This window comes from Thermomyces lanuginosus (genome assembly GCF_041956635.1).
Source record: "Thermomyces lanuginosus strain ATCC 200065 unplaced genomic scaffold VTN49scaffold_22, whole genome shotgun sequence".
In the NCBI taxonomy this organism is placed as follows: domain Eukaryota; kingdom Fungi; phylum Ascomycota; class Eurotiomycetes; order Eurotiales; family Trichocomaceae; genus Thermomyces; species Thermomyces lanuginosus.
The window spans coordinates 194,473-222,336 of NW_027192356.1; the positions used below are offsets into that span (position 1 = coordinate 194,473).

Consider the following 27,864-nt stretch of genomic DNA (forward strand, 5'->3'; position numbering starts at 1 on the left):
CGTGCATACGGAGTACAGTAGAATATACACTACAGTAGATTTTTGATTGTTGGGAGAAGCACGGGCTCTGTTGGGGTTGTGCTTGGAAGTTAGAAGAGCACTGAACGGCCGAAGAGGACACACAAAAGCAGGACAAGTCAGGGAGCCCTCATGATACAGCGCACATGATTGGCTAGAATTTACCGGGGTACAACGATATTCGGCCCATATCGCAACGATATCGTAAGTATCGTTGTATGGTCAAATTTGTATGGGGAATTAATTCGGGCACGAAAACTTATCGTTGTAACCACGTTATCGCTATAACCCATGATCGTTATAGGGAAGTTTCACTGTATAGGTAGTTGAATTTTGTGGCCACCTGTGGGGCACACCTCTAAGCACGTGCCCGATACAACCCTAGATCTCTAACCCTAGAGTGGCTTTTCGGCCTCCCTCCCTCCCACAGGCCTGAACATAACCCGGTGACTCCGGTTGTCCGGTGAGTAGACGTCAGAGGCTATGGAATAGAATGAGTCATTTATAACTCGAAGTGGTAAACTTGTCAGCTTTGGACATGTTCTATCCGTGACGTGACCCGGCTAGTTTTCCCCCTCCTATCTAGCTCTCTCTAGCTGAAGCGGAAAGCCATGAAGTGTCTGGATTCTCTTCCGGTACCTTGTAGGAGGAGGTATGGCGCCATCCCGGATGAGCAATTTGTAATTACAGTAGAAGAATAAGCTATTCATGCTCCACGTGGCCCACTGCCGCCGCGGAGATCTCCGACAATTCAATGTGCCTGACTCCAATCGAGACCCTCCAAAAACTCTACAATTCCAAATCATGAACCGAGAATTGGTCTCGAGTTTGACATGTTTGATGGGATAGCTGTTTGATTGAAAGGGTATATCGTTTGTCAGCTGTAAATCCGTGCAAATCATGCAACTATGAACTGGCGTTGAAAGCGGCTTGTATCGGCCCGCTGGTTTCGGATGATTGACTGCCAGGGGGAATGGGCGCGGGGGGGGGTCAGAGTTATCAGATCAATGATAACCCGATGCCCCGCAATCCAATACTATGTATACACAAATATACGAAGGCTTTCTCGTGCGAAAGACTCTGATTATGGTTCATTGAACAGTGGGTCTGTTGCGTAGTAAATATGTATCATGCGTCATGTGGTGCACTAGAACCTTCAGAGAAGAGGGGTCGAACTGTTTGGAACTGCCAATGAATCGTCGATCCGAGGGATGAGACTGTTCATGTATGATGATATCGTTGAGGGTTCTGGGACAGAAACGTCGACAGCTTACATGAGAATTAATAAGCCTTTATTAAGCGGTCAAGAGGGCGGATGTTTCTAGACCTTCGTCGAGTATATATGGGGATGTGAGATAGGAAGAGAGGGGAGGGTTCAGTTCATCAGCGTAGAGTGTTGCACTCAATTCAAACTCGATATCGAAAACGGCGAGGCGAATTTTCGCACGGTAGTGTTATTGTTGGCATCAACCATGGCCAGTGAGACTGTTACCTATCACTATCTCGACATTGGCCGGCTAGGCCGTGGCGGGGTTCTTCTGTAAGGAGCAATCCCGCCTGAGAAATTTAAGAATGCGCATTAAGAAGTTACTAACCGATGATCGCAGCCTGTTCTTCAAAGACGCTGGAATCGACTACAAGGAGCTCCTCTACAAGGTCGATGCAACCTGGCCAGAGAACAAGAAGAAGCTGCTGGAGCAGGGCATCACACGAACTGGCCAACTGCCTGCTATTGAGTATGACGGGCACAAGTTCAATCAGGTACGTGCCAGTCACCCGTTGTGAACCCCTCTGCTTTGGGGTTGTCAATCTGCGAGAGGTGGGGAGAATGACTGACTACGGTTGACGAATTGAAGCATATCCCAATCCTGCGCTACTTTGCCCGAAAACTCGGCCGCTACGATGGCGAGACCAATTGGGAGAAATACCTGGTCGATGCTGTCGCGGATATCTACATTGACTGGAGGGTAAGTACTGACTTGAGTCCGTATATCGAGACCGATAAACAGAAACTGACAATGACTACAGGCTGAATGGGTAGATGCCGCAACGAAGGGAGAGGAGCGTAAGAAGGAGTACGTGCAGCGCTTGCCGCACTTCTATGAAGTTGTCGGGAAGTACTACAACGACAACGCGGGCCCGTATCTGCTCGGGGATAAGATCACTTATGCCGATTTTGCGGTCTATCATTTGCTTGATAATGACCGGAGAATTGGAGTGCGGCCGGTAAGTATTTTTCCCAGCTTCGATTCTGGCCAGATCTGTTACTTACGGGGTTCTTTCTAGGAGTCTGTGCCTGAGTCCTTGATCAAGCTTGAGGAGGCGATCGAGGCGCGGCCCAACCTCGCCGAGTACATCAAGCAGGGCAAGCAATAGTCGAAAACTCCGGATTTGCATGCAAATATAATATCTCCACTCTTATTAATGCATGCAACCCAAGAAGGTCTGGTTGTTCCGGGTTATCAAGTTGGCCCCTACTGTCATGTACGACGCAGCTGAAGAAAAGATAATCAGAAGCAACTGATTCATTCTCATGTTGTTGAAGATGATTATATCTAAGCTAACCGTCACCTGAAAATTGGCGAACCCAAAGCAATGTAAACCGAAGCACTGAAGAGTAGGCTAGAACCAATCAATGCATATTGAATGCCCCTAACCGCGAAGCAGGCCAAAAGTCAAGAAAGCCGGCTTGACAGACCTCTCATAGCGATCATATCGAGCTCCCCAGCCCTTCACGTTTCACGACACATTGAACCCCCATTCGCGCTTGTGAGCATTCGACCATTTGTCATACATGCGATCCCAACTCTTCGGGCAATAAGGATGTAATGTCCGTTCCATAATCGTACTGCGCATCAAAGCTCGGATAGTGGCGGTGCTTCGTTGATCCATTGCCTCTTGGTCATCAATCACCTCTTCAGCATTCTTCGGCGAGCGTCCAAAATCATGATGATCTTTGAGCCGATTTGTTTTGTGGTCCGTCTTGGCCGTCTCTGTAGTATCTTTCTTCTTCGCCGCATTTTTGCTTGAATTGGCGTTCTTCTTGCTACCGAGGCGTTTCCTCATTGAGTGACAATGAGGCTTGTTGAGTGTTGATGGTAGCAGGGGGTGACAAGGCAGACCTGATTTGTGGAGTGGCCCTTCTGACCGGCTTCCGATTGATTCCCAACGAAGATTGTAACGGAATGTCAGAACTTGCTCAAAATAATATCGCTTTCAGGTCAAGGATGGCATTCATTTTCAGAAGTTTCGGAGACTAATGTTATGGGTGACTCTACAGTTTCATAAGCTTGCATCGGATTCTACCACGGTCTCGTTGATTGACGTATTTTTGGTGTTTCATTCAAGGCTAACTCCTACTAGAATGCTCTTGGGCAATGCAACATTCCACTGGTAAGATGGCCAAGTAAATTGAGCATTCGATCATTTGCCTCATCTGGAGTTCTTTGTGAACTTCAGGGCTCACGGAAATTGACTCATGAGAACCGAATTATGACTGTGCTTCCGCATTTTATCATCTCCCGGAAGCTTCAGGCATTCTGAGATCATTTATACTACGAGATGACCCTTCCAATGGGCCGCTGCGTGGTTCTTCATGTCATCGTAAAAATGAGAATTCCATTCTTGGAGCTGTATGATCCATGTGCTTGTTGGAGGTTCTTCTCATCAAATTTGTGACGTTTCTTGGCAGCTAGTACTGTACCTAGCCTGAAGTGAGTGAAGAAAATGCTTCCCACAATTCAAAAAGTGTAGACACACTTGATTTGGTAAGAATAAAAGGCAAATTCTGGGTTTCTTTGCATAACTTGAAGGTTATTGTGCGTGAAGAGAGAAGAGAGAAACAGAAGAATAACTGGCAACATTCAATAGGTACCCGATACACTCAAGGTAACCAATACTTATCTCAGACTGATATGTAACCCCCATCAGCCATACTCTGATAGTGAACTTACTTAATAATCTCTGAGATCATTAGGTTTATTCAGATGCAGAAACACGTAGGCTATCCAACCTGAACATGGTCTTTTTTGATAAGCTACTTTCCCAAGAAAGGAAATCCCAACACCCCAGATCCTTTGCCAAGGCCAGCTGTTCGGAAGATCCGCACGTCAACATCGAGGCTAATCCAACGTCCACCATCGTCCAAACACAGGGGCAGCAGCAAAATGAACCCCTTCATAGCGATACCGAGCATCATATTTCTTGTTTACCGAGCCCGGAGGGGCCTGACACCTCCCGGCCTTTTTGCCGCCTTTATCACCGCCGTTATTCACGCCTTACATCCATGGTCGGCTCCGTTCTTCTTGCTTGCCATCTTCTATTTCGGCGCAACCAAAGCGACAAAGGTGTGCCATAATCGACCACTTCGCAAACTGATTGAGTCATTGCTCTCAATTAGAGTACATTTTCTGACCGATGGCAGACCAAGCATGAGATCAAGGCCAAGCTGACCTTGTCAGCAACTGGCGGTGCTGGTGGTGAAGGGCCCAGAAATTATATTCAGGTCCTGGCCAATTCGTACATGGCATCGTTGCTAGTTCTGCTGCAGACCGCACTACTAGTCAAAAAGGGCGAGTACTCTTCTACTTGCTTTGCTCAGGGCAAAAGAGTGGAAGATTTGCTCGCTGTTGGCATTGTAGCGTGAGTTTGCCGACTCGGGTCGATTGATGGAGTAGTTGAATGTCTGACTTTGAGAAGGAACTACGCTGCTGTGGCAGCAGACACCTATGCCTCGGAGCTTGGAATCCTGTCCCGATCCAAGCCGCGGCTCATTACTTCTCCAACACTACGAACAGTCCCGCCGGGCACCAATGGTGGTGTCAGCGCTGTTGGCTTGTTGGCGAGTATCGTCGGCGCCTTTACGATTGCACTGGGATCGGTTCTACTTCTGCCCTTCTGCAATGAAGACTGGTCTGTACGCGATCGAATTCAATGGGTTGTCGTAGTGACCCTCTGGGGTACGCTGGGCAGCCTCGTGGACAGCTTTTTGGGAGGCCTTTTGCAAGCCAGTGTAGTGGACAAGCAAAGTGGCAAAATTGTCGAAGGTTCTGGAGGTCGAAAGGTGAATCCTCTTCTGTCATCTGGCCCATCCAATCATGCTGACAGTCTCCGTTGCACAGGTTCTCATTCATCCTTCAGCCTCAGAGCCCGGGGCTACTCCTCAGGGTAGTTTGAACCGAGCTTCCGGGAGCGTCAACACCACTGAAGCCGTGGCAAACACTGCGACTTTGAGAGGCACGAGAGTCACCGGGACATCTGCAAAGCCCGAGTCTCGTAACGCCCACGAAACGGAAAGCCGGCAGATTCTCAGTGGGCGGGATATCCTGGATAATAATCAGGTCAATGCCCTCATGGCGGGGATAATAAGCATTGGCGGTATTGTTGCTGCTGGCTACTATTGGAACGTGCCTTGGACTCTCCGGGACCTTCTTCCGTGGTGATCAGGAATGGCATGCTTTGGACCTATACGACTGACGCGTAGAACCTGTTTTTCAGTTGACTGCAAAAAAGAACGATTTTTTTTCAAGACAAGTCATCTCAAAGCTAATATTACTCCGAGAAATGCCCAACGTCCCGGCCGTGTCCATGGAGTCGACGACTTGGAGCGGGAAAGTCAGGTACTATGCAGGCACTAGCCCTACGGAACGGGCCAACAAGGGATGACCTCCCAAGAAACTCCATGCAGATCCTTCCGGAAATCCGTAGCGAAGCCCATCCAGTAGGCTACCACTACTCCACTAGCCCACCCCGAATAGGGTTGAATCCAACGAGGTCGCATGACGCATTCCACATGAACCTACCGCCAGCCCCCTCCTGCGAGAACATGCAAGCAGCCGTTCCCCAAACGACGGAACAGCGGAAACGATATTCTTGCCCTAGAGCCGAAAACGGAAAATGCGTGGAAACAAGCCACGCGTAACGGGGCTCCTCCCAACTGGCGGAGAAAGGACATTTTGAGTCAGCTACCAAGAGACTTGGCATGCCTTAATTGAGGGCCGCCTTTTTTTTTTTTCTCCAAAGAACATCATGTAAGGCGTCGGAGAGATGGAAAAGTCGGAGTCATACTCTGGCGAGTTGTTTCGGTTCTCGTTTCCGGACATTCAGCCAGGTACTGTACCGTACCTTTCTGATTACAGTTCTATGCTTGTCAATAGTCAGGTACTTTTAGAAATTCTTTACAGCTCGTTAACGGCGGTCAAGTAATTAGAAACCCAAAGTTATAGTTAATAGAAAAAGCAACTTTGGAAAAAACCAAGAAACAAATCCGTGAACCTCCTTTGTAGGCTCAGCGAGGAGCCCTCATATTCCGCTGGCAGTACGGAGTAGAACTCGTAAGAATAACGGGATCCTGTAGCCGATCTTGGGTCTCGGTTGTTGAACCAGACTCAAGTCCCCAACATCAAAAATTCCAGGGCTGAAGCATACCGCAATTCTCCACTGGATGGGTAAAGATGACAAGCTTTGGCGATCGCTCTGATCTTCCGAGTTCAGGCCTCAGGCCCACAAAGGGTCCAAAATCCCGCCCAATCCTGCAAAACACCTTTTTAGAGCAAACTCTCCCAAAGTAACTGCTACCTTTTTACACCACGTCGTGACCATTGTTTACTCATTTTTTCGGTCATTTTAATAATTCACACTCATGGCAACAACAGGGCTGTGACTGATTAATATTTGTGCATTGCAGACAGGATGCCAAATTTTTTTTTTTTTTTTCAAATGCCTTTGCTTTGGAATCGATTTGTTGGCGGTCTGTGATAGATCGGGTTCCAGCTGTCCCGTGAACAACTGGCGGTAAGAGGACCTACGTAGTCGGTATACAGTTCACCGTCCACTCGACGCCAGTCATCGTCCGGGGCGACCATGAAAGGGGAAAAAGACCGACATGCAAAAACCCTTACTTAAATTCCCAATTGAGGGAGAGAGCTTGTTCACTGGGCGCCCTTGACTACGTGCTGAATCATGAAGAATTTTTCCCGGACTGAGTGGATAGTTAACCTTATCTGCAATTCTGCATGTAAAAACGGGACGTCCCGTACAGGTGAACTGGTAAACGGGTATTTATCCAGTCTTATCCTCGCCTCTTCCCATCTCTTCTTTGCTTTCACTCCTTTCCGATAGCCTCCGGTGGGAGAGTTATTTTGCATCAGCTCTTTTCTGTCTTTCCTTTGTCCGTTCGTTTTTGTCTTTCCCAGTCGCTCGTTTCATATGCATCAAGCGTATATACCTTGGCATTTAGTAGTAATTGTTTAATCGCATTGCTTCACTTGCACAACTCCCCCTCGGAACGGTTCATCATTGTTGGCATTTCGGCATTTCTTTCCTTTGAGCATTGCATCTTGCATCCAGCGATCGAGGTTCTGGTTGGCGTTACGTTGTTTCTTCCGTCTCGTTCAGACGCTCCCTTTCGAAACCAAACCGATAATAATACGATTATGACGACACCCGGGTGTCTCTCGCCGATCTGGCAATGGATCAAGACGCAGTTCAGGTCCAAGCGGGAGCCGAAACAGCTTGAGATTGTACGTCTTGGCCCGGCAGGAACAATGGCTGTCGCGTGGGGTGCCCGCTGACAGAGACATAGGGATATCCTACCAACTTCCGAAAAGAAAAGCTCTGCATGCCCGTCACAGATGACGCGTAGGCCCCTTCGTCCCTCGAGCTGTTGCGTTTCCCCAGACTGATGGAGTGGGCTGGATTGCAGGAACAGCGGCGTGCTGAGCGGCCATGACAGCAGGCAGCGCCTTGTGTCGGAAAAGCAGGCGGTTTCGACTGCCGTTCCCTGCGAGGAGGACCACCCTAGCCTCAGGCAGCTCCACCGGGAACTTCAACAGCTGGGACTGAATAAGTGAAATTCGTCCCTTCGGCCCCTCGCACACGTCTATCATATCACGAACGTTGGAACGTCTTCGAATCGAAAATCTTTCTTCGCCGTCCTCTCCTCTTTTCGGCCTTTGTTGGTGGAACTTTCCGATCCCTCTGTTGGGCTTCTTGGCTGGTCCTGTACATTATCCACCAGTTTCTTTCTTTCCGGCGCGTCTAGATAATCATCCAACTCATCCAAGAGCATTCTCTTTCTCGACTTGATTGTTGTGGTTTTGTAGCTCGGTTTAGTCGACGGCCCATTTTCCTGCACACACCCATGTTCCAACTCGGGGGATGCTTTTCGCTGCGCAGGAACTGGTCGTTCAGCAGTGATAGCCTGCCTGACTTTGACGTCAGGCTGTTTTGGGAGCGTAGAAACACTCGTCCCGGCCACGGCAACGTCCAAGTCATCATCGGTTGCCGTCTCCTCTCCAGATGTAGCAACAACCACGGGTTCCTGTTGCCGACTACTTTTCTCCTGACCGCGGCTTCGTACCGAGCCCGAAGATTCCGGACGATATCCCGCTGCCGCCCTGGTATTTGACCTGAGGCCCTCCAATCCCACAAGCGACCGGCTCTGCCGGGGACTTGTCATGAAACTGTGCAGCGATGTCCCGACCCACGGATCATCCTCCCGATCTTCCTCCTCGTCGTCCGCAGCAATGCCACCCTCGTCACTAGAATCTACCGGTGGCCGACTGCGGGAAGTTTCGTCCAGCGCCTTTTGCTGTTCGCGAGCTAACTGCTCAGACTTCTTCTTGAGTGTTGTCTCCCGCGGCATCGTTGTTCGTCCATCGGTCGGGCGCGGTAGATTGTTGACGGCGGCCGCGTTCTGCTGTTTCACCTGTTTTCTGCGTCGGACATATTCCGCATGGTGTAGATGTCGCGTGAACATTTGCGCGACTTCGTATAGCTCATCTTCGACCATCATGTAGCCGTCATCTTTATCGAAGCCTTCGCGCATAAACCTTTTGATCATTTGTCGTCAGCGGGGAAATTCGCGCTCTTGAGCGAGGGAACGTTATCGAGTACGGACTCTTCATCAGGAGGCTGCTGGATAGGAGACGAGGGCGGGCTTTTTGCTGTAAGCACCTCCGAAAAATCAGTAATACATTCTTCCACCGTGGAACGAAGGTCTGATGTATTTCCTTCCGTACATGATCTCAGGATATCCACCCTGCGCGGGGAGTTGTCTGGGGTCGCGGCGTCGAACACATTTGGCCGCGATTTCTTCCGTGGAGTCTCCGGCTTTCGTCGCGAGGGTTTTGCAGAGTCATTCTCGTTTGGTTTGCGGTCTTTTAGCCATGGGAGGTTGCGAGGCATCTCGCTGTGTTGTTTGCGGGAACGGGATGCGCGAAGTGATCATCTTGGCTCTGGTCTAAACACGTCCGGACAGTCTTAGGCTGTCCCGGCCGGTTCCTGTCCTTTACGAGCCTCAAGTCTAGCCTACAACTGCAAGCGGAATCTATCAGGAAAAATGCTAATAGTAACTACGTTTAGCTGAGGAGAAACGTAGCCACCTTCTCACGTTATCTTATATTCAGGGGTATCTTTTTCCAGTTATCGAAGTAAAAAGCCAATCTGACCCAGAGCCCATAAAACGCCAGCCATACACCCCATATAAAGCATCTGTCCCGATCATGCATATTTCAGCTCTCACCAGGACGCTTGCTATTGCAGCTGACAATCTTGACCTTGTCCGCAGTCACGGTCAGGTTATTCTCCAACTTGAACGTCACATCCTTGATCAGGAATGTCCAGACTTCATCGCAGAACCGATACGTATCGAGATGGCCCTTTTTTGCGGGGCGTCATCATCAGCATGATGAAACCTTTGTGGTATCCACGAGTATATGGCCTGTCTCACCTTGAACGACATCCGCCCGGTGACCTTCTCGGCCAAAGCCTCCGTTATGACGCGATCGTAGTTGGACAGAATCTTCATCGCCAGCTGGGGCTCGATGCGTCCCTCATTGATGAGGTCGTCCAAGGTATCGGTCAGCGAAAGACCGAGACTGTTTCAGCTCCATGAAGTGAGGAGCGTCAGTTAGCCATGGTCAAACCGGGCAGTTATAATGTTTTCTTGGCTGATGAACTGTGAGATTCAGTACCTGCTGCCGCGATAGAGCTCATAGTACGCTTGAGTGCTCATCTTCGCGGCCAGGAGTAATGCACTGCGTACTGGGTCAATGAAAGTAGAGGTTTATATAGGAAGAAAGGCAGCAAGGCGACGAAGACGGCATTCAAGTCGGTCACGTGGGTGACGAACTCGGCCGATTTGGGGGCGGCTTGGCCATATTACTGTAATTACCACGTGGAGCCATTCCTAGCTTGGGTACTTAGAGAATCGGATCATTTATGCCTCAGGCATCAAAGGGCAGCAAACCCGGCTGAGCTCCAGGATTTCGGTTCATCAACAAAGTATCATTATTAGCCCATGAAAGTCCGTTCCAGTCTATATCGGTAGTTTCAAATACATTCAACATTCATGCCAGGTCATAAGGCATTCCCGCCATCGTTCAACCTGACGCAAGTACTCCGTAATCTGCGTAAAACCTCGGCCGCAGGCGAGAAGACATATACAATTATCTGAACGATCGTCAGTTTACGGCTTTGCGTGACGCAAAAAATCATCAGCCAAGGTAGGTCATGCGAGGCCATCGAACTCAAGACATGAATGCATGAGAAGTATTCATGCGTGTTTCTAGTCCTCGTCCTTCCGACTGCCGGCAACCATGGCCGCGAGAACGCCGGCACCGATGACTCCTCCATCGGATGCCTCCCGCAGGAACACTGATTTTCCTCCTTTCTGTGGCCCGTTGCGGATGATTAGCCGGTCAATGTACGCCTGGCACATATGCTTGAACTGCGGATAATTTTGTATCACTCCACCAGTGTACGCTACAACCAATTCCTCCGGGCCCGACTTCCAGTCCGGAGTTGTCGGGGAAAGGATGGGGACGATGTGATTGCGTGGCGACTTGAGTCCTTCTGCCTCCGTACGAGGTGGAGCAATTGCATCGCTGCCAACCATCGTGGGCTGGGGTCGTGGATCGGTATCGTCCCTCAACTGAATCTCGCCGGTGGATGCCAGCAAGCCGACTGTAGCGGCGGCAATCAGACCTGCCGCTCGCGTCTCTACGGCCCGTGATACCTTTCGGAAAGCCCTGGCAGTGGAGACATCCCAATTCCAATCCGTCGACTCCGGCGGCGGAAGTGATCGTTTCAATTCCTCCACCAACTCTTCATCGCGCGTGATCCGAGCTACGGTCTTGGCAAGGTATGCAGTGCCCAACGCATATTCTTGCACCAGGGCGGCGGGAAGATGCCGTCGATCCAGTCCGACGACTGATGTGAGATAGTCGTAGAAAATGATCCGGACAAGTTCCCCAAGATACCGGCCACCGGTCATATACTCGAGGGGCTGGAACCCCGGTCGCGCACAGGCTCGATCAAGGGCCGCATCCCATTTAGTGATGATGCCGTGATCGCGTAATGGCCCAGCTGCTCCCGAAATAGTCCACTCCGTATTTACTATTGTCTCAGTAGCGTTTGGGTCTCTCGCACTGACGAGTTTCCTCTTGGACTCATGCAAGTCAGACAGTTTCATGGGGATTGTAGCGTTGCAACCAGTGCCCACGATGATTCCCATGGCCACTCTACTGTTAGGGAGGGACTTGACCCGATAAGCGGAAGAAATGATGGTCGCCACAGTGTCGTTGGTGATGGCGGCGATCTTCAACTTGGGAAGTGCATAGAGCTTGCGACGTTTTGATGACGGCTCGGAGTCGTCAGAGGCCCTTCGAGTATGTCTCTCGTACCCCAGCAGAAGCATGTTTTTCAGGTCCAGGTTCGATGAAATGGCGAACCCTTTACCCATTGGCATCAGCGTAGCCTCTGTCACCGACTCTTGCCTAAACAAGTGTCAGCAATTCCACATTCCTGGTCCTGATAGAAAGAGAGTAGACGTACATGATCGGAAAACTAAACGTAATTCCCATCTCTAGTTCCGGCGGGATTGTACCTTTGGTCGCATCCGAAGACAAGCTGTCCGCAATAACCTCCGCGATACAATCCCCGATCCACGAGAACAAATCATCTGCATTATCCTTCTTCAAGTGGTCCTGAATAGGCCAGCTTTTCTCCATTGTGCGTTTCACCCGCTGCCGTTGAGCTCTTCGAAAAGTTCTCTCCGTTGCATTTATGGGGGTGGGATCCGCATCGGGCTCCTCTTCGCCTAGAAGCTCGACGAAGGCAACGCGAAGATTGCTCCCCCCTACATCAATAGCCAAATACCGGCCGAGCTCGTTGCCTGTCGGCAATCGTGTCACAGGAGTTGGAAGGAATTGTTCTTGAGAGGTAAGTGCGAGGTGCTTGAAAACCGGTGAGAAGCTCTGGGCCAGCTTGTAGAGGCGGCTCTCGTTCACCTCAAGGGGTTTCAGGAATTCGTCGATGGGATCGATTGTAGTTTGCGGCTCCTCCTCGTCGGAATCCTCAGATACAGACAAGACGTAATGTTCATCTGGCGCCTCGCTTTCATCCTCCCGTGATCCGCTCTCGGGGGAAAACTTCCCCATGTCACCAGCAGCAGTCATCGTGCTTTGATCTTTCCGAGCAAAGTTGGACCTTACAAGTTCCCAGGTGATGTTGCCCCAGAGTGCGGGGGTGGTTTTAGATGTATGCAAGGAACCGATAAGGGCCTCCGGAACGGATCACTCTGCAGAGAAAAGCCGAATCTACTGCAAACTTCTGGTTAGTATCTATCAACAGGGACGGCAGGAATGTATAATGTATAGTATACAGTTAAAAGAATAATCATCGAGCTCTGGTTGTTAGTGCAGGAATGCCCGTTGTGGCACAGGCATCGCAGCAAGCACCCACACGCCACGAAAATAATGCCGCACCAATTATCCAGTTGTTTTTAAGGAAAGATTGGTGAGAGATCTATACCTATGGCGATGGATTTTTAAGTGTGGAGGACGGAAGCCGTCGCAGAAATAACCAGGCAATGCGTGGAGACCGTTGAAAGTGGTCACGTTGCCAGAAGCCAACTACCGTGATAAATGTTGCAAGCAGGCCGATGAGATATTGATTGAGCAATAAGTTTAAGAAGCAATCAGGACGGAAGAAAGGAAGAAGCGCAGCGGCCAACCCGGGATCGCCAGGATCGTGTAGCCGATGCTACGTTGTAGACCCAAGGAATGATTGTTCCAGAGAGCAGCACTCTAAGAAACCTGATAATTCCGATGGAAACTTTATAAGCATTGACAGGCAGTTGAGCATTTGACTCAAAGCACGAGGGAGGTTATTTTCCTATTTTTTCTTTTTTTCCTCGTTTCCCTTCACCGCCAGTGACTTGGCTGATTTGTTTCGCTAGGCAGATATGCTCGTACTCTGTCCAGTAGAAAAAGTTCCTTGATGTGAACTTCACGCGTTCCCCTTAGAGCCTTTCAGCGCACGGGTGGGGACCCCCCCCCCTCTGCACTCTTCCGTTCTCGGAGCGACTCCAGGTGCACTCATTCATCCTAAGAAACTCTAGTTACAGACATCTTCTGACTTTCTGAGACGATTTCATACTTGTTGCTCCCTTTGCGCGTGTGGGTATCCGTACATTTACTTTTATGTGCGCGCGTAAATCCCCGGCCTGGCACTCTTTTTCTGATACAGGGAACCCTTTATGTTCTACTTGTCCCATACAACTCGGCTTTCTTTATTAGGTATATGCCATCGTCACAATGGTCTTCGCAGCGATTGAGATGAGTCAAATCTATGACTGACCGAGAGCCCGATGTCGATACGAGTACCCAAGTTAGAAATTCCGCCAGAGCGGAGCCAGCAAGTGTTGGACAAGACCTTAGCAACTCGCCTCTCGAAACTCAAAGAACTCATGTCATCGTCATTCATCTTCATCAAACTCACAGTCCAAGTGCTTATGTGGGAAGAAATCGAAGTCACCGACGGCTAGATAAATGTTCTTGCATGAACTTCTCTCATGATGCGGCATTCACTCCGAAGATCTACAAAGTTAGAAACAAAGTTGGTGCACGGATCACAGCGTGGAGCGAAAGATACCACTGCAAAAAGGCAAATTTAATTGGATCACTCAGTTCCATTGGGCCATTTGAGAGGGTTTTTGACAAGTTTAGACCACATCGAATTGTTCGATTCTTTCTGGAGTGCGAAGGCTGCCGATCAGATACCGAGGATCAATGAAAGAAATTTGATAACCGAGACTCCGAGATTGACAAGAATTTCTCCGTTGTCTTCCATGGCAAGTCAATCGAGCAAAGAAGTTCAATTACAGTAGCAATGTCGCTTAACGATTCAAATCAATGGCCACCAGCTTTGCATGGCATGATCTAATTTGTCCACTCATGGCTTGACCGGGATGCGAAGCTCAAGCCCAAATCACATGGAAGAGATTAGAGTGGAACCGTGTCCTGGGCAAAGTTCCAGACGGCTGGACTCGATTATTATTAAGAAAGCTTCAGTGGGGGAATGATCGGTGTTTTGTATGGTAAATTGGCAACGACATGGATTGTTGTTCTGGTGCCAGATAGATGAGGGCAATCAGTTAGTGTACTGTTGAGTGACGCCCAACTTTTTGTAACTTAATCCTGCAAATGTGTTCCCCCTGAAATGCTGATCATCATGAACATCGCCTACTTGATCAGCAGGAATATAAGTACTTAACCTTCTTAACCTATATATTTAATCAGACCGCGCAGAGCTTCTGAATAGGACTACCATCTACAGTAGTAGGCCCTCTGACGACATCGTACTCGGATATAGTAGGTAACTTACATCTCGGCCGATGGCGGCTCAGGTCTGGCAGACGTTTACCGCCGGTGCCGGAGCGACGATTGCCCTCCAATTGAAAAAACAACCATACAACCGTTTTACCACGTAAGCGAATCAATGGCGTCTTTCCACTGGGCGCACCGGGCGGCATCAGAAGAAGGATTTCAGCTTCTTGCATGCATAAGCCTGGAGTGGCCCGGCATGGCAGCCGTCTCGGGCCGATGACAACTTTGGCCCGCCAACCCCTGACGTATGCCACCAATCTTGCAATGGCACTTCGTATACGACCTAACATTACTGCAGCCTATGAACGGTCGTACCTGAGCACGGAATGTACGGAGGTAGTATGTGACCGTATGTCACATGTGGCTAGTATTGCTACTTACGACATTGCACATAGGAGCGGCTGACTTAACCACTATTATCAGGTCATTGTTAGTCATCAGCGCTTTCAGTTCTTCAGCTCAAAGACGGAAGGATGACACAATCCATCACTATTAGCCGGCAGATTATGGCAACAGTATTGCCGTTGGCAAGTACTGGAAGGGGAATAAAGTCCAGCTTTGAGTTGACCGACTTTCCTGACAATGCCGTGTAAATGAACTCTTCGGCTCAACCCGAACCAAACATCGAATGGTCGATGTCAAGTGTCCTTTATTCATGGCGCAGTCACTCCAAGCATAACGCCCATGAAGATCTGGGAAACAGCCTTCTATAGAAGGAAGCAATTGTACATAGTATACACATTTGGTTAAGCCAGTGGTTCTGCAGGCTGACTGCCGTAAGCCAATTGACGACTCGCTGCAAATGTTCGACCAGCTGATTTGATGGGAGTCAATGGACATCAGAAATTCGTTCAAAACGAGGCCGGGAACGTACTTTCACTGATGCGATCCCTTTAAACTCTTGATGAGGATTGCCTAAGGCTCTCGATGCCGACGTTCAGGAGGTACAGGAGACTCCCCGAGAGTTTATCGGCGCAGCACTGCTTCTAGACTGTTAGCCATCGCCTAGAATGGGTTCAGGTTGCACCACCCAGATATGGCACAGCCAGACCCTTGCTGGGATATTGGCGATTCGGCTTGGATTCTGCCTGTCCTCCGCAGGCCAAGCTCCACTCCACGAGTTGTGACGCAATAGGCTAGTCTGTTTTGGTCACGTGATTTTATATGCACGTGCTCCTGTGACGACATCCTGAACAGCTGCTTGAGAATAAAAGTGCTTTCAAGCTTTATCCTCGACAGTCAGCGCAATGGTGAACGACGTATACAAGGCTTATGAGGAGCTGGCGCGGGAGGAGGACTTCAGGCCCCAAGATGAAAGAGGCATCGTTGAGGGCAGCGTCACCTCCTGGAGAGAACGTGTCATAAACCGAAATTTGCGGCGGACCCTGGTCATCATTTTGGTGTGCTTAGTGGTCTATTTTTTCTATTTGAACCGCCTCTTCGTCAAAGTCGCTGGAGAACATGAACAGGCTGAGCACGCGGCTCAGGAGATGGCTGCTCAGGCCGCGAATCCTTCCATAAAAGTGCCTCTGGAAGCGCACATCATGAGCCAATGCGTGGACGCCCGGGATTGTTTACAGCAGCTTGTTGTTCCGGCGATGGAGCGCATCAGCGATAAGGTGGACTTCCAGCTGTCATTTATTGGAAAGTACGTGCGGCGATTGTTCCAAAATTCAAGTAATTGTGCTAATAACGATACCCGTAGAATCTCGAACAAGACTTCGGACGTGGAATGCAAGCATGGTCCGTCCGAGTGCATTGGGAACATTCTCATGCTATGCGCCGCGAACCTTCCCTTCCCTCCTGACAACCCGTCACAGCGGACTCCCACGATTCGGTCCCTTGGCTTTGCCAACTGCCTGGTCGGAGACTATAAGAAGATCCCTGAGCGAACTTTCGTTGAGCATTGTGCAGCAGAGCATGGAATTGACTTTGATGCACTAAATGCTTGCGCAAGTCATGAACGTGGCGGCTTGGACGATCCGTCCGATCCCACTCCAGATGATCCCAGCGGGATTGCCCTGCTGCGGTTGAGCGTGCAACATAGTGCGGAAGTCGGAGTCACCAGGAGCTGCACAGTACGTCTTGATGAGAAAATATGGTGTATCCGAGACGGTGGGCAATGGAAAGACTGCCCCAATGGATCCAGCGTATCAAGACTGGTTGACGAAGTGGAGCGGCTGTGGAAGCTAAAGAATGAGAGTTGATATGGAACTGAAGCAAATTTCTGTGTCTTTCTAAATTAAGTATGATACCCAGATTGTACACGGCACGGTATGAATGACAAGCATCTGATTTTGAAGAATTCTGAGGTCCAGCTGATCTTTCTCGACCTCTCCTTTAATGAAGAGGTTATGATGATTATGCTCCCTTTCGAGCAGGATGCACAGGACTTTCTCTCTAGACTGTGCAGAATTTGTTCATACAAGCGGACAATCCTGTTACGATATTCTTCATTGTTCGATCGTGTAGCCGTGAACTCTCATCTCCACACGCAAACACGTCTTTGTTCTTTTCTTTGTGAGCTGGCGTGCCTCGCTTTCCTTGGTTTTCTCCCAGCTGCTCCTCATGTCGAACCCCATTGTAACCTCTTTCGGCTCAAGCGGCCACATCGACATTATGGATCGGGTCCTGGGGCTGGTTGCCAAATACAAAGCCATCAAAGAGCCCGGTCAAGCTCTTCGTGAAATCAGACAAAAGACAAGTGTTCGTGGGCTTCTCCATGATCTGATTCGTCACCAAGTGAAGGTCATCCTCGGCCGTCCTGAGTCAATTGAAGACGGCTTCGTGACAGTTTACGACAGAGCTCTCGTGATCATCACGCAGAGCGGCCGGGTAGTGAACACCATTGCTGCTGAGGAGCTTTACATTGCCGCCTTCGTTGGAGTCGATCCTCATATGCCTGGGGGAATGGTCGACGAGGTGATCGAAAAGCACATTGCGCTCAAGTCGCTTCTAATCAAACGTCTGTGGGCTACTGTTGACATTGCTCTCATTGATTTTGAAGCTAACAATTTTACTTGTAGTAGATACAGGTCATGCACTCTCATCTGATACTAGCGATGCCGGCCATAATGTAGAGCACGCGTACATTGCCCTCGCAAAGAGCGAAGCTGAGGATCAAGCTGATGCCGCTCGCATCCAAGACGATACTAGCCTTGACGAGAAACTCAGGCGGATCGTCAATGTTTATCTCAAAGCTAAGCGAGATTTCAAAGACATTGATGATGGTGACTATGCTGAGAAGGCCAGTGCAGCGCGTTTCCTCCGCGATAGCGCCGAGAATGCGCTCAGCTGTCTTCAGGCTCGTGGCCTGGATTCTCACTGGCTGATCCCCGAACTTGAAGTTATATTCGTGTATGCTCGGGACAGAGCAGCCCAACTGCTTGGAGGGAAGAAGCGGCGATTTGAACTTCATGGCGATCAGCCAGACGGCTCAGCCAAACGTCTCCGTGGCTCTGATTGCTATCGGCCCCAATACTCCGCCTCGTACTGGAGACCTTGAAGCATCGATTGTAATCAACGTGACCGTCATGTAAAGGGCTGATTCAAGCGAATCTGTTTCTAAAGTATTCGGTGATTCAAATATTGCTCATGGTGACCTTGCCAGTTCCGCCTATACCTTTTCCCCATTCACTCCGTACGCAGGACATCTGTCAACTGGCCAAGCTCCGCTCTACAGAAAATGATCGACAAGAAAGCTACCAAGACAAGTATCCAAGACCTTAATCTAGAAACGTATCCTTAACTATATTAGGAAATACATAAAGATCCCGTCCATTTGGAGCTCCAACTTCTTCCACGTGATAATCAATGCATCCGCAATCCACATGCCGCACCTAGCTTCCTCTTGCCAGATGCTATCGATGAGGGATTAACAGTATCTATCAGGTTTGTCTGCAGCTCGTAATGTGCTTGCTGAGATGATCTTGTCGATCTTTTGAACCCAATGAGTCCTGGCAGGGACAGCTCCAATTTCGTGCGATATGTCGTACCCCGAGCAACATTCCCTTTCCTCCTCCGATAGCGAGAATACGCCTTCAGCTAGTTCCAGTTCTCAATACGGTCACAATGAATCAAGCGGCCCGGATCGGGAGGGGGTGTCAAGCCGCCCTCAACCTGGCCCGGCGAACCTCCCTCCACTAAACACCAACCTCGACCAGAATGACGATCGGTCTGATGATTGGACGTCGCGGGGCGGCCTCTCGGACGACTCTGATGAGGGATATGACTCGGAGCGAATATTCAAGCCACCCGCGCGAACGTCCTTGCGGGGTCATAGTCGAGATTACTCTCCAGAGGAGGAGCGCGAAGTTATCAAGAAGTTTGACAGGCGACTGGTTCCATTCTTGGCTCTATTGTACATGCTATCTTTTTTAGATCGTTCAAGTTAGTGCCCTGGCAGGCCAATTTCATATGCTGCATGGAATTGATCAAATTGACTAACAATCTATGCAGATATTGGAAATGCAAAGATCGCAGGGCTCACAGACGATCTCCATCTATCTTCTGGGAAATATGAGTGGCTTCTCACGGCATTTTATATTACGTACATAGCTTTCGAGTGGATGACGTTGATGTACAAACTGGTGCCTGCACATATTTACATTCCCCTGTGCGTGACTAGTTTTGGGCTGGTGGCGTCAATGCAATGTCTTGCCACGTCCTTCTGGGCCATGGCCATTCTGAGAGCTCTTCTCGGAGTCTCCGAAGCTGCTTTCGGTCCCGGCGTGCCGTTCTACCTGTCGTTGTTCTACAGGAGAGAGGAATTGGCCTTCCGAACCGCACTTTTCATCTCGGCCGCTCCGCTCGCATCCTCGTTTGCTAGCAGCCTCGCATGGTTGATTGTGAAGCTGGGCAGTGCAGGTCCAATTGCCCCGTGGAGGTTACTGTTTCTCGCCGAAGGCTTTCCGAGCGTCGTTGTAGCAGTGTTTGCCTGGATGTTCATTCCCGATTCGCCATCACAGGCAAGATTCCTCACACGGCGCGAGCGCAAGGTTGCCAGGCTACGACTCCAGGGGAGCAAGTCCGCACGTCATGAAACTTCAGAGACGTTCAATTGGAAAGCGGTGTTGGAAACGCTACGCGATCCAAAGTCGTATCTTCCTGCTGTGAGTGGTCTCCTACCTAGCACTCTACAGTTGGCTAACATATAAGCAGCTAATGTTTCTGGGCTGTAATGTGGCATTCAGCTCGATGCCAGTATTTCTCCCGACAATTGTCAAGGAGTAGGATATCCCGTAGCGTGGCATGAGAGTGATGCTGACCGTACGTTCCAAGCATGGGTTATTCAGCTCTGGCATCCCAAGCGCTCTCCGCACCGCCCTTCCTGGCAGCGTTTGTAGTCGTCATACTCACTGCATCCCGGTCCGATCGGAGTCGCACGCGCAGCCCGTACTTGATTTTCCATGCGCTGTTGTCGAGCCTTTCATACCTCGCGCTTGGCATCGTTGGACACTTTCACGATTACATTCCGAGCAAATTGAACACTTTCCTTCGCTACCTCTGCATCTTCCCGGCGACAGCGGGGTTTTTCTCCGCAGTCACCATCATCATCGTGTGGAGCATGGACAACCGCGTCGCGCACGAAGGGAAAGGCACCGGAGTCGCAATCCTCAATGTGATCGGCCAGTGTGGGCCGCTGATTGGCACTCGTCTCTACCCCGACGCGGACGGACCTTGGTATGTGCGGGGCATGATGATCTGCTTCCTGTTTATGATCTTCGTTGCTGCGCTAGCCATCACATTACGACTGCTTTTGGCTCGGGCGAATCGCAAGCTCGCCGAAGCGGAGAGACAGGTTGGGATCGAAATGGACACGCGAGCTGCAGAGAACGAAGGCCTGATGGGTGGTCGAGAATCGAATCGATTTACGTACATCATCTGAAGACGAGTTAGGTATATACTGTCACTTTGAAACAGATCATGAAACAGATCATAGACGTCATTATGGTCTTCTCCAAGACTTACTTTTACCCGTCAGGATCGGGATATCAGACGTATTTTCCTTGCCGTCGTCGAAGTTCTAGACACAAGTTCCTCTCGCTACCGTTGCAATGAATACGAGCATGATAATGTTGACATCGGAGTTTCTCCGTTGTTTGTTGCTTTCCCTTCATCGGAACTTTCCCAACGGAGAGGTGGATCCGATCATAGAGAGTGTACGGAGTATATCGTATGTCAGATTGTGGCGTTTTGCCAAGCAGCGATTTCGGATGGTCTTGCACACCTTCTGATACATCCTTGGGTTCTTGACTCATGAGGAAACAAGACTATATCTCTGAGTCACACGGTCGGTACATGTGTTCAGCCTATGCCTACGGAGAAGACATTGGTGACTTCTCTGGGTATCGATTGAACGATCAGGTCTCTGAACATTATGGTAGATACCATAACTAAGTCCCTATCTGAATGAAGGTCGTGTCCCGTTGGATGTATTGTACATGATATGGTCGAATCTTGGGGCCTCCTATCTGCGAGCAAGATGGCCCCTAAGATCTGCGGATTATTCGTCCTCTTCAACATCAGAGCCCTTGGCCAGGGTCTGAGTCATATTGACCGAATCCAACTTCATCAGTAATCGATCAACACCCGCTGGCTTACGCGGAACGTAGACATTATTGTTGTTAGCATTAGTCTGCTGCTGTCCCGGAACGAAACTGCCGGCGGCTACGCCGACCCCTTCAGAAGAAGCCAACTTGCTTCCTTCCCCGGCACGGCGGTCGTCAATGTCGCGCAGTTTGACGATGAGGTCCTTGATGCCGCGCTCAATCGCGGACCGGGACGACTGTAGTTCGTCCCATAGTGCTCGTTCCTCCTGTGCGTAGTCGACAAGTGCGTCGACCACACCGTCGTCGGCTTCCAGGTCGAGGTTGCGTTGGACGTCGGCGAGACGTGTAACCAGGGCGATCAGGTGGTCGATGTCGCTGAGGAAGCCGCGGAGGCTGCTGGTGAAGCCGGTTTCTGTGAGGAAAAGGGACTGGGTGAGGGAGATGAGGTAGCGGCGGTGTGCGATGGTGACGGATTCGGGATCATGCTGCTGCTGTTGTTGCTGTTGTTGTAGTTGCTGATGAGCGAGGAATTGACTGAAACGTGGTGAGTCAATTGGTCGCGCTGTAGCTGGGCGTGATTCCGTTCCTCGTCTGGAAGATGTTTGTGGCCGTGAGGCTGTCCCAGGTCGGGTTGCTGTTCCGGGCCGTGAGGTTGGAGGCCGGGACGAGGTGCCTAACCGTGGGGAGGCTGCATACTGGAGCCAGTACCGGAAGTGTTCCCAGTTTCCTTGCACTACCTCGCCTTGGAAGTATCCGCCGATTTCTGAGAGGACGAAGAGGGCGGCCGTCGCGGTAGCCCAGATGGCCCGCATCTGGACGTTCCTTGCGTTGTGCCGTTCTCGCTGTGATCGAAGACGAAACTCCCCGCCTCGGGTGTTGCTTCGCGGAGGTCCCCAAGGGCTCGGGTGTATTCGTCGCATCGCCGTGTGCTTCCATAGACCGCTTAGGCGGATCTGCGCTCGCCGGATACCGAGGAGATACGAATGGATTTTGGAATATACAGCGGCCTCGGACTGGGAAAGGAACAGGTCAACTGGAGGTTGCACCCGTAATGTCAAGGACGTTGGCGTCGGAAACAAGAGATCATCAAACGAGACGCTGGAGATCTCGGCCGCAAGGCCGGCGCTGCGTGAGTCTCGTGACGGAGTTGCTACGCGACTCGAGTTGTTGATGGATAGATGCAGTAGATCTCGCGCAAGATCCAGTTCCTCGTCTACCGGATCTTCTTCGTTCTTGAGTGAGGACATTTCCGACCAAGTCTGGGCTAGCACGGCGGCCACTTCCCCTTCTTTGATACCGACCCCCTCGAGTCCCTTTCTGATGCCGGTGCTCTGATGCCGGGCTTGGATTCGTGCATCTGCATGGGTCACTAGAGCCATAACGAATTCACCTCGTCCCAGGAGAAGAAAGTCATGTACCAATGACAATACCTCGATAATTTTCGGAAGGGGCAGGAGTTTCGAGAGTGATGTTTGCGATAATGAATGCCTAATCTCCGTGACAGCCTTTGCTAGGGCGGCTGACGAGATGGGAGACTTTAATGAGGATAAGTGCTGGATATGGTCATTGTTCAGAGAGACGCCAGTCACAGACCCCGAGCTTGTATCAAGTGTAGAACGATTTCGACGTCCCCTGACACGGTTCAATGACTTTCCAATGAAAAGAATAGACGCAGCAGTAGCGCTCGAAACGAAATTAGGCAGCAGGTCGGACCGTATGGAGAAATCCGAGATCCCTCGAGACGACTCAAGCTCATCTGCATCCTCAGGCGCCCTGGCTTGAATGAAGAAATCATCTTTCCCAAACGTCGGCAGCTCTCCATAGAGCAACCACACTGACAACTGCCGCAGCCAAGCTGTTTCTGCGGCTCTGACCAATTCCAGAGCGATCCCCTCCAAATCTCCGTATCCTGTATGCGATTCTCCCCGCAAATAATCAATTACCTTCGCACCCGTACTCGGAGACCCTTCTCCGTTCTCCTCTGGCTGAATGAATTGTGCGACTTGCCACAACCACTCCAGCCTTCGCGTCCACGGTGCAAATTCGGACACGATGATAGAAAGAGGTACAATGCCATACCCGCCCACATAGCTGCTGTCTTTGGCAAGTATCGCCTGTTCCACCTCTAGGATTTTCTTCTTGAATTTGCCCAACTGCACGGTTGCGATTGCGGAAGAGACTGCGCGACAGATCGGTGACGGATGTGTAGACGATATCCGCGCGGTATGAGCACAGAGCAAAGCGTGTAATCGGCTCAGATGCGCCAAAGATGAGAGAAGGGCCTTTTCCGGCGGCGATAATAAAGGGATGGGCCCGGGAGCTGCTCCAGTTTTACCCAGTTCCGGATCAACAAGCGGCGATGGCTGGCCAGAGAGAGCCAGAAGGATCTCATGTAGCATTGTGTCGTGTGCAATGCGGAACTGGCATCTATTTCCAGTGCTCAGGTGCTTTGCGTTCTTTGTTTATCATTTGCACAGTGCACAGTTCCTGCTATGCGGACGATGAACGCGTGCGCGTCGGCGATACTAGTACTCCGTAATTTGGTCGAGATCAAAGGGACTTCTGAACGCGTCAATGCTCAAGTCAATCACCCTACGCATGCTTCATTCTGCACCCTTCCTTGCCAGGCTAGTCATACCCATTTGCTTCATTTGGATCTGGAGCCAGCCTCAATCAGCTTCAGTACTTATCGGGCACGCGTTTGAATCAGTGACGAGAGCCTTGCTGCCTGAGGCAACATATCCATCATTGGCGGGGCTGAGAGACATTCAGCCAATCACGGTGTAATACTGCCCGACTCTTACGTAGAGACACTGGGTTTGGAGATTATGTAATGAGCAGACAACTGAACAGCTTCATGATTCATTGCGGTTCCTTTCGCTTCTTCTCTTCTCTAGACAGTCGTTTTCGTTCCTTCGGTCCATCAGTCCAGCCCGAGAATTGGCTGCCAAATTCGCCCGGGTCGACTTGGACACTCCTTTGCTAAACATCGCCGCTACACACCCCGCCACATCCGACTTCTCCCCTCATCCAGGACGACAAGCTTCCCTCGTTGATTGCTGGAAAGTCTTGCTGGATCTGAGGCAAGACTTTCCATTCCGCAGTTTGTCAACATTCATTCCCACAAGGATATTCCGGAGATTACCAAGCCGGTCAAGCGAAAGGCTTCCACCAACTCAGAAGTCGTTCGACCGGTGAAGAAGACCATGACGGTAAGGACTGATTTCTAATCAACCGCCCGCTACCATCCGGGCCGCAACCTCGCGTGGTGGCCGGCCATTTTGGACTTCTTCTTGCTAACAACATCAACAGGACGGCAAGATGCAGCTCGACAATCCGCAGGAAACGGTGGAGTTGATTAAGAGTGGGGAGATTGATGAGTCGTTGTACAGCAGACAACTGTAAGTCCGGGGGTATCTTACCGGCAAATCCAATGCTAACATGGTGTCCTCCAGCTACGTCCTTGGCCATGAGGCGATGAAGCGGATGGGCACGTCGAACGTGCTCATCGCGGGACTCAAGGGCCTCGGCGTGGAAATTGGTATGTTCCGATAAGATAGACCATGGTGCAACGTCGGGCTGACTGCAACCAGCCAAGAATGTGGCCCTCGCGGGCGTAAAGTCGCTCACTCTTTTCGACCCTAACCCAGTCGCCATTGCAGATCTGTCGTCACAGTTCTTCCTTCAGGCTGAAGACGTCGGCAAACGCCGGGCAGATGTAACCGCGCCGCGAATTTCTGAACTCAACCCTTACGTACCGGTCACCGTTTTCGAGTCCGACAGCTTGACGGCGGACCTGTCAGTGTTGAAGCGATTCCAGGTCGTAGTCCTCACCAACACGCCGCTGAAGGATCAGTTGTTGATTTCCGATTTCTGCCACGCTAATGGCATCTACGTCGTCATCACCGATACTTTCGGGCTTTTCGGGTATTTATTCAATGACTTTGGGAAGAACTTCACCGTTGGTGACCCTACTGGCGAGGAGCCCGTCAGTGGGATTGTCGCCAACATCGACGAGACCGGCCTTGTGTCGGCCCTCGATGAAAGCCGGCACGGTCTCGAAGATGGTGACTACGTGACTTTTACCGAGGTCAAGGGAATGGAGGGCTTAAATAACAGCGATCCTCGGAAAGTTACAGTCAAGGGTCCCTACACATTCTCCATCGGCGATGTGTCCGGTCTCGGTGAATACCAGGGTGGCGGTCTCTTCCATCAGGTGAAGATGCCAAAGTTCATCGATTTCCAGCCGCTGCGCGAACAGCTGAAGAACCCGCAGCTGTTGATCTCGGACTTTGCGAAGTTTGACCGCCCTCTACAGCTGCACGTTGGCATTCAGGCCCTGCACCATTTCGCCGAGGCGCACAACGGAGAATTTCCCCGACCCCATAATGAGGCTGATGCTGAGGAAGTCCTTAAGATTGCCAAAGATATTGCTTCACAGGGAGAAGAAAAGGTCGAACTTGATGACAATCTCATCAAGGAACTCAGCTATCAGGCACGTGGCGATCTCAATCCGTTGGCGGCTTTCTTCGGCGGTCTCGCTGCTCAAGAGGTGCTCAAGAGCGTTTCTGGAAAATTCCACCCTGTCGTCCAGTGGGTGTACTTTGATTCCCTTGAGTCTTTGCCGGAGTCGGTTACGCGGACAGAGGAGACTTGCAAACCACTGGGAACTCGATATGACGGTCAGATTGCAGTTTTCGGAAAGGACTTCCAAGAAAAGCTGTCCAACGTCAGCACGTTCCTTGTCGGAGCTGGTGCTATTGGGTGCGAGATGCTCAAGAACTGGGCCATGATTGGTCTCGGCGTCGGGCCCAAAGGCAAGATCCGTGTTACTGACATGGATCAGATCGAGAGGAGCAATCTCAACCGCCAGTTCCTGTTCCGCAGCAATGATGTCGGTAAGCTGAAGAGCGACTGCGCGTCGGCTGCAGTCCAGGGAATGAATCCTGAATTGCGCGACAAGATCGTCACGTACCGGGATCGCGTTGGTGCCGATACGGAAAACATCTTCAACGAGCAGTTCTGGAGTGAGCTCGATCTGGTGACCAATGCCTTGGACAACGTTGATGCTCGGACATACGTCGATCGCCGGTGCGTCTTCTTCCGCAAGCCGTTGCTCGAAAGCGGAACGCTTGGCACGAAGGGCAACACGCAGGTTGTCCTGCCGTATGTGACCGAGTCATACTCCAGCTCTCAAGATCCTCCAGAGAAGTCATTCCCAATGTGCACCATCAAGAGTTTCCCCAACCGGATTGAGCACACGATTGCTTGGGCTCGCGATCTCTTCCAGACATACTTCGTTGGCCCTCCGCAGGCTGTCAACCAGTACCTGTCGCAACCAAACTACATTGAACAGACCCTGAAGCAGACTGGGAACGAAAAGCAGACGCTGGAACAGCTCCACAGCTTCCTTGTTACCGATAAGCCGCTTAGCTTCGATGATTGCATTGTCTGGGCTCGTCATCAGTTCGAGGCACAGTTCAACAATGCCATCCAGCAGCTACTCTACAACTTCCCGCGAGACGCAAAGACTTCGAGTGGTCAGCCATTCTGGTCCGGGCCTAAGCGTGCTCCCACTCCGCTCAAGTTCGACAGCACCAATCCGACTCATATGAACTTCATTGTGGCGGCTGCCAATCTACATGCCTTCAACTATGGCATCAAGGCTCCTCGCGTTGACAAGGAGTACTATCGAAAGGTGGTGGACAACGTGATCATTCCCGAGTTCACTCCTAGCTCGAATGTCAAGATCCAGGCCGATGACAACGAGCCTGACCCCAACGCGCAGTCTGCCTCTCTCGACGACAGCGACGAACTCAAGAAGATCGTCGCGGCGTTGCCGTCGCCGAAGGACTTGGCCGGCTTCCGCCTGATTCCGGTCGAGTTTGAAAAGGATGACGACACCAACTATCACATTGACTTTATCACTGCCGCCAGTAACCTGCGTGCGGAGAACTATGACATTCCTCCAGCCGACCGGCACAAGACAAAGTTCATTGCTGGCAAGATCATCCCTGCCATTGCCACGACCACTGCTCTGGTGACGGGTCTGGTCATTCTCGAGCTCTACAAGATCATTGATGGCAAGAAGGATATTGGGAAGTACAAGAACGGCTTCGTCAACTTGGCGCTGCCGTTCTTTGGCTTCAGCGAGCCCATTGCCAGCCCCAAGGGCAAGTATCTGGGCAAGAAGGGCGAGGTCACGATCGACAAGCTCTGGGATCGGTTTGAGGTGGAGGACATTACTCTCCAGGAATTCCTGGACTACTTCTCTGAGCTTGGTTTGAATGTGACCATGGTTAGCTCTGGCGTGAGCTTGCTGTATGCCAGCTTCTACCCGCCGTCGAAGCTGAAGGACCGTTTGCCTTTGAAGTACGTATCATTCATGTTTGTATTCGTAAGGTATGGGTTTGTACTAACGATATACCAGGATGAGCAAGCTGGTCGAGCACGTCAGCAAGAAGCCCGTTCCGGAGCATCAGAAGAACGTCATCTTCGAGGTTACGGCCGAAGATCAAACGGAGGAGGATGTTGAGATTCCGTACGTGATGGTGAAACTGTAGTGGACGGCGTGGTCTCATGATTGCGATGTAGTTAGTAAATCGATATTATTAGGTAGCATAGAT

General features: G+C 50.7%; 13 protein-coding genes across 13 annotated transcripts; 8 read left to right on the forward strand and 5 right to left on the reverse strand.

The window, feature by feature from the left end:
• Positions 1 to 1,490: 1,490 nt before the first annotated feature.
• Positions 1,491 to 2,394, forward strand: VTN49DRAFT_988 (uncharacterized protein; the record flags this gene model as incomplete). The annotated part of the gene is made up of 5 exons (XM_069416669.1): positions 1,491 to 1,558; positions 1,626 to 1,779; positions 1,875 to 1,985; positions 2,047 to 2,244; positions 2,305 to 2,394. The coding sequence occupies 5 exons, from the start codon at positions 1,491 to 1,493 to the stop codon at positions 2,392 to 2,394; spliced, it is 621 nt and encodes a 206-aa protein (XP_069270028.1).
• A 363-nt stretch (positions 2,395 to 2,757) lies between these two features.
• VTN49DRAFT_989 (uncharacterized protein) lies at positions 2,758 to 3,084 on the reverse strand (the record flags this gene model as incomplete). Its single annotated transcript, XM_069416670.1, has 1 exon — positions 2,758 to 3,084. One exon carries the CDS (start codon positions 3,082 to 3,084, stop codon positions 2,758 to 2,760), a length of 327 nt encoding a protein of 108 aa, XP_069270029.1.
• A 1,100-nt stretch (positions 3,085 to 4,184) lies between these two features.
• VTN49DRAFT_990 (uncharacterized protein) lies at positions 4,185 to 5,459 on the forward strand (the record flags this gene model as incomplete). The annotated part of the gene is made up of 4 exons (XM_069416672.1): positions 4,185 to 4,364; positions 4,442 to 4,659; positions 4,717 to 5,080; positions 5,139 to 5,459. The coding sequence occupies 4 exons, from the start codon at positions 4,185 to 4,187 to the stop codon at positions 5,457 to 5,459; spliced, it is 1,083 nt and encodes a 360-aa protein (XP_069270030.1).
• Positions 5,460 to 5,580: 121 nt separating this feature from the next.
• On the forward strand, positions 5,581 to 7,868 carry VTN49DRAFT_991 (uncharacterized protein; the record flags this gene model as incomplete). Its single annotated transcript, XM_069416673.1, has 4 exons — positions 5,581 to 5,636; positions 7,259 to 7,538; positions 7,601 to 7,656; positions 7,721 to 7,868. 4 exons carry the CDS (start codon positions 5,581 to 5,583, stop codon positions 7,866 to 7,868), a joined length of 540 nt encoding a protein of 179 aa, XP_069270031.1.
• A 32-nt stretch (positions 7,869 to 7,900) lies between these two features.
• VTN49DRAFT_992 (uncharacterized protein) lies at positions 7,901 to 9,204 on the reverse strand (the record flags this gene model as incomplete). Its single annotated transcript, XM_069416674.1, has 3 exons — positions 7,901 to 8,849; positions 8,918 to 8,963; positions 9,039 to 9,204. The coding sequence occupies 3 exons, from the start codon at positions 9,202 to 9,204 to the stop codon at positions 7,901 to 7,903; spliced, it is 1,161 nt and encodes a 386-aa protein (XP_069270032.1).
• Positions 9,205 to 9,530: 326 nt separating this feature from the next.
• On the reverse strand, positions 9,531 to 10,033 carry VTN49DRAFT_993 (uncharacterized protein; the record flags this gene model as incomplete). Its single annotated transcript, XM_069416675.1, has 3 exons — positions 9,531 to 9,677; positions 9,749 to 9,896; positions 9,993 to 10,033. 3 exons carry the CDS (start codon positions 10,031 to 10,033, stop codon positions 9,531 to 9,533), a joined length of 336 nt encoding a protein of 111 aa, XP_069270033.1.
• A 552-nt stretch (positions 10,034 to 10,585) lies between these two features.
• Positions 10,586 to 12,476, reverse strand: VTN49DRAFT_994 (uncharacterized protein; the record flags this gene model as incomplete). Its single annotated transcript, XM_069416676.1, has 2 exons — positions 10,586 to 11,795; positions 11,854 to 12,476. The coding sequence occupies 2 exons, from the start codon at positions 12,474 to 12,476 to the stop codon at positions 10,586 to 10,588; spliced, it is 1,833 nt and encodes a 610-aa protein (XP_069270034.1).
• A 2,382-nt stretch (positions 12,477 to 14,858) lies between these two features.
• Positions 14,859 to 15,164, forward strand: VTN49DRAFT_995 (uncharacterized protein; the record flags this gene model as incomplete). Its single annotated transcript, XM_069416677.1, has 2 exons — positions 14,859 to 15,026; positions 15,111 to 15,164. 2 exons carry the CDS (start codon positions 14,859 to 14,861, stop codon positions 15,162 to 15,164), a joined length of 222 nt encoding a protein of 73 aa, XP_069270035.1.
• A 770-nt stretch (positions 15,165 to 15,934) lies between these two features.
• Positions 15,935 to 16,894, forward strand: VTN49DRAFT_996 (uncharacterized protein; the record flags this gene model as incomplete). Its single annotated transcript, XM_069416678.1, has 2 exons — positions 15,935 to 16,335; positions 16,393 to 16,894. 2 exons carry the CDS (start codon positions 15,935 to 15,937, stop codon positions 16,892 to 16,894), a joined length of 903 nt encoding a protein of 300 aa, XP_069270036.1.
• A 361-nt stretch (positions 16,895 to 17,255) lies between these two features.
• Positions 17,256 to 18,192, forward strand: VTN49DRAFT_997 (uncharacterized protein; the record flags this gene model as incomplete). Its single annotated transcript, XM_069416679.1, has 2 exons — positions 17,256 to 17,652; positions 17,714 to 18,192. 2 exons carry the CDS (start codon positions 17,256 to 17,258, stop codon positions 18,190 to 18,192), a joined length of 876 nt encoding a protein of 291 aa, XP_069270037.1.
• A 481-nt stretch (positions 18,193 to 18,673) lies between these two features.
• On the forward strand, positions 18,674 to 20,574 carry VTN49DRAFT_998 (uncharacterized protein; the record flags this gene model as incomplete). The annotated part of the gene is made up of 4 exons (XM_069416680.1): positions 18,674 to 19,076; positions 19,146 to 19,798; positions 19,848 to 19,915; positions 19,968 to 20,574. The coding sequence occupies 4 exons, from the start codon at positions 18,674 to 18,676 to the stop codon at positions 20,572 to 20,574; spliced, it is 1,731 nt and encodes a 576-aa protein (XP_069270038.1).
• Positions 20,575 to 21,192: 618 nt separating this feature from the next.
• VTN49DRAFT_999 (uncharacterized protein) lies at positions 21,193 to 23,637 on the reverse strand (the record flags this gene model as incomplete). Its single annotated transcript, XM_069416681.1, has 1 exon — positions 21,193 to 23,637. The coding sequence occupies one exon, from the start codon at positions 23,635 to 23,637 to the stop codon at positions 21,193 to 21,195; it is 2,445 nt and encodes an 814-aa protein (XP_069270039.1).
• Positions 23,638 to 24,444: 807 nt separating this feature from the next.
• On the forward strand, positions 24,445 to 27,801 carry VTN49DRAFT_1000 (uncharacterized protein; the record flags this gene model as incomplete). The annotated part of the gene is made up of 5 exons (XM_069408568.1): positions 24,445 to 24,450; positions 24,551 to 24,639; positions 24,694 to 24,779; positions 24,832 to 27,610; positions 27,669 to 27,801. The coding sequence occupies 5 exons, from the start codon at positions 24,445 to 24,447 to the stop codon at positions 27,799 to 27,801; spliced, it is 3,093 nt and encodes a 1,030-aa protein (XP_069270040.1).
• Between the last annotated feature and the right edge of the window lie 63 nt (positions 27,802 to 27,864).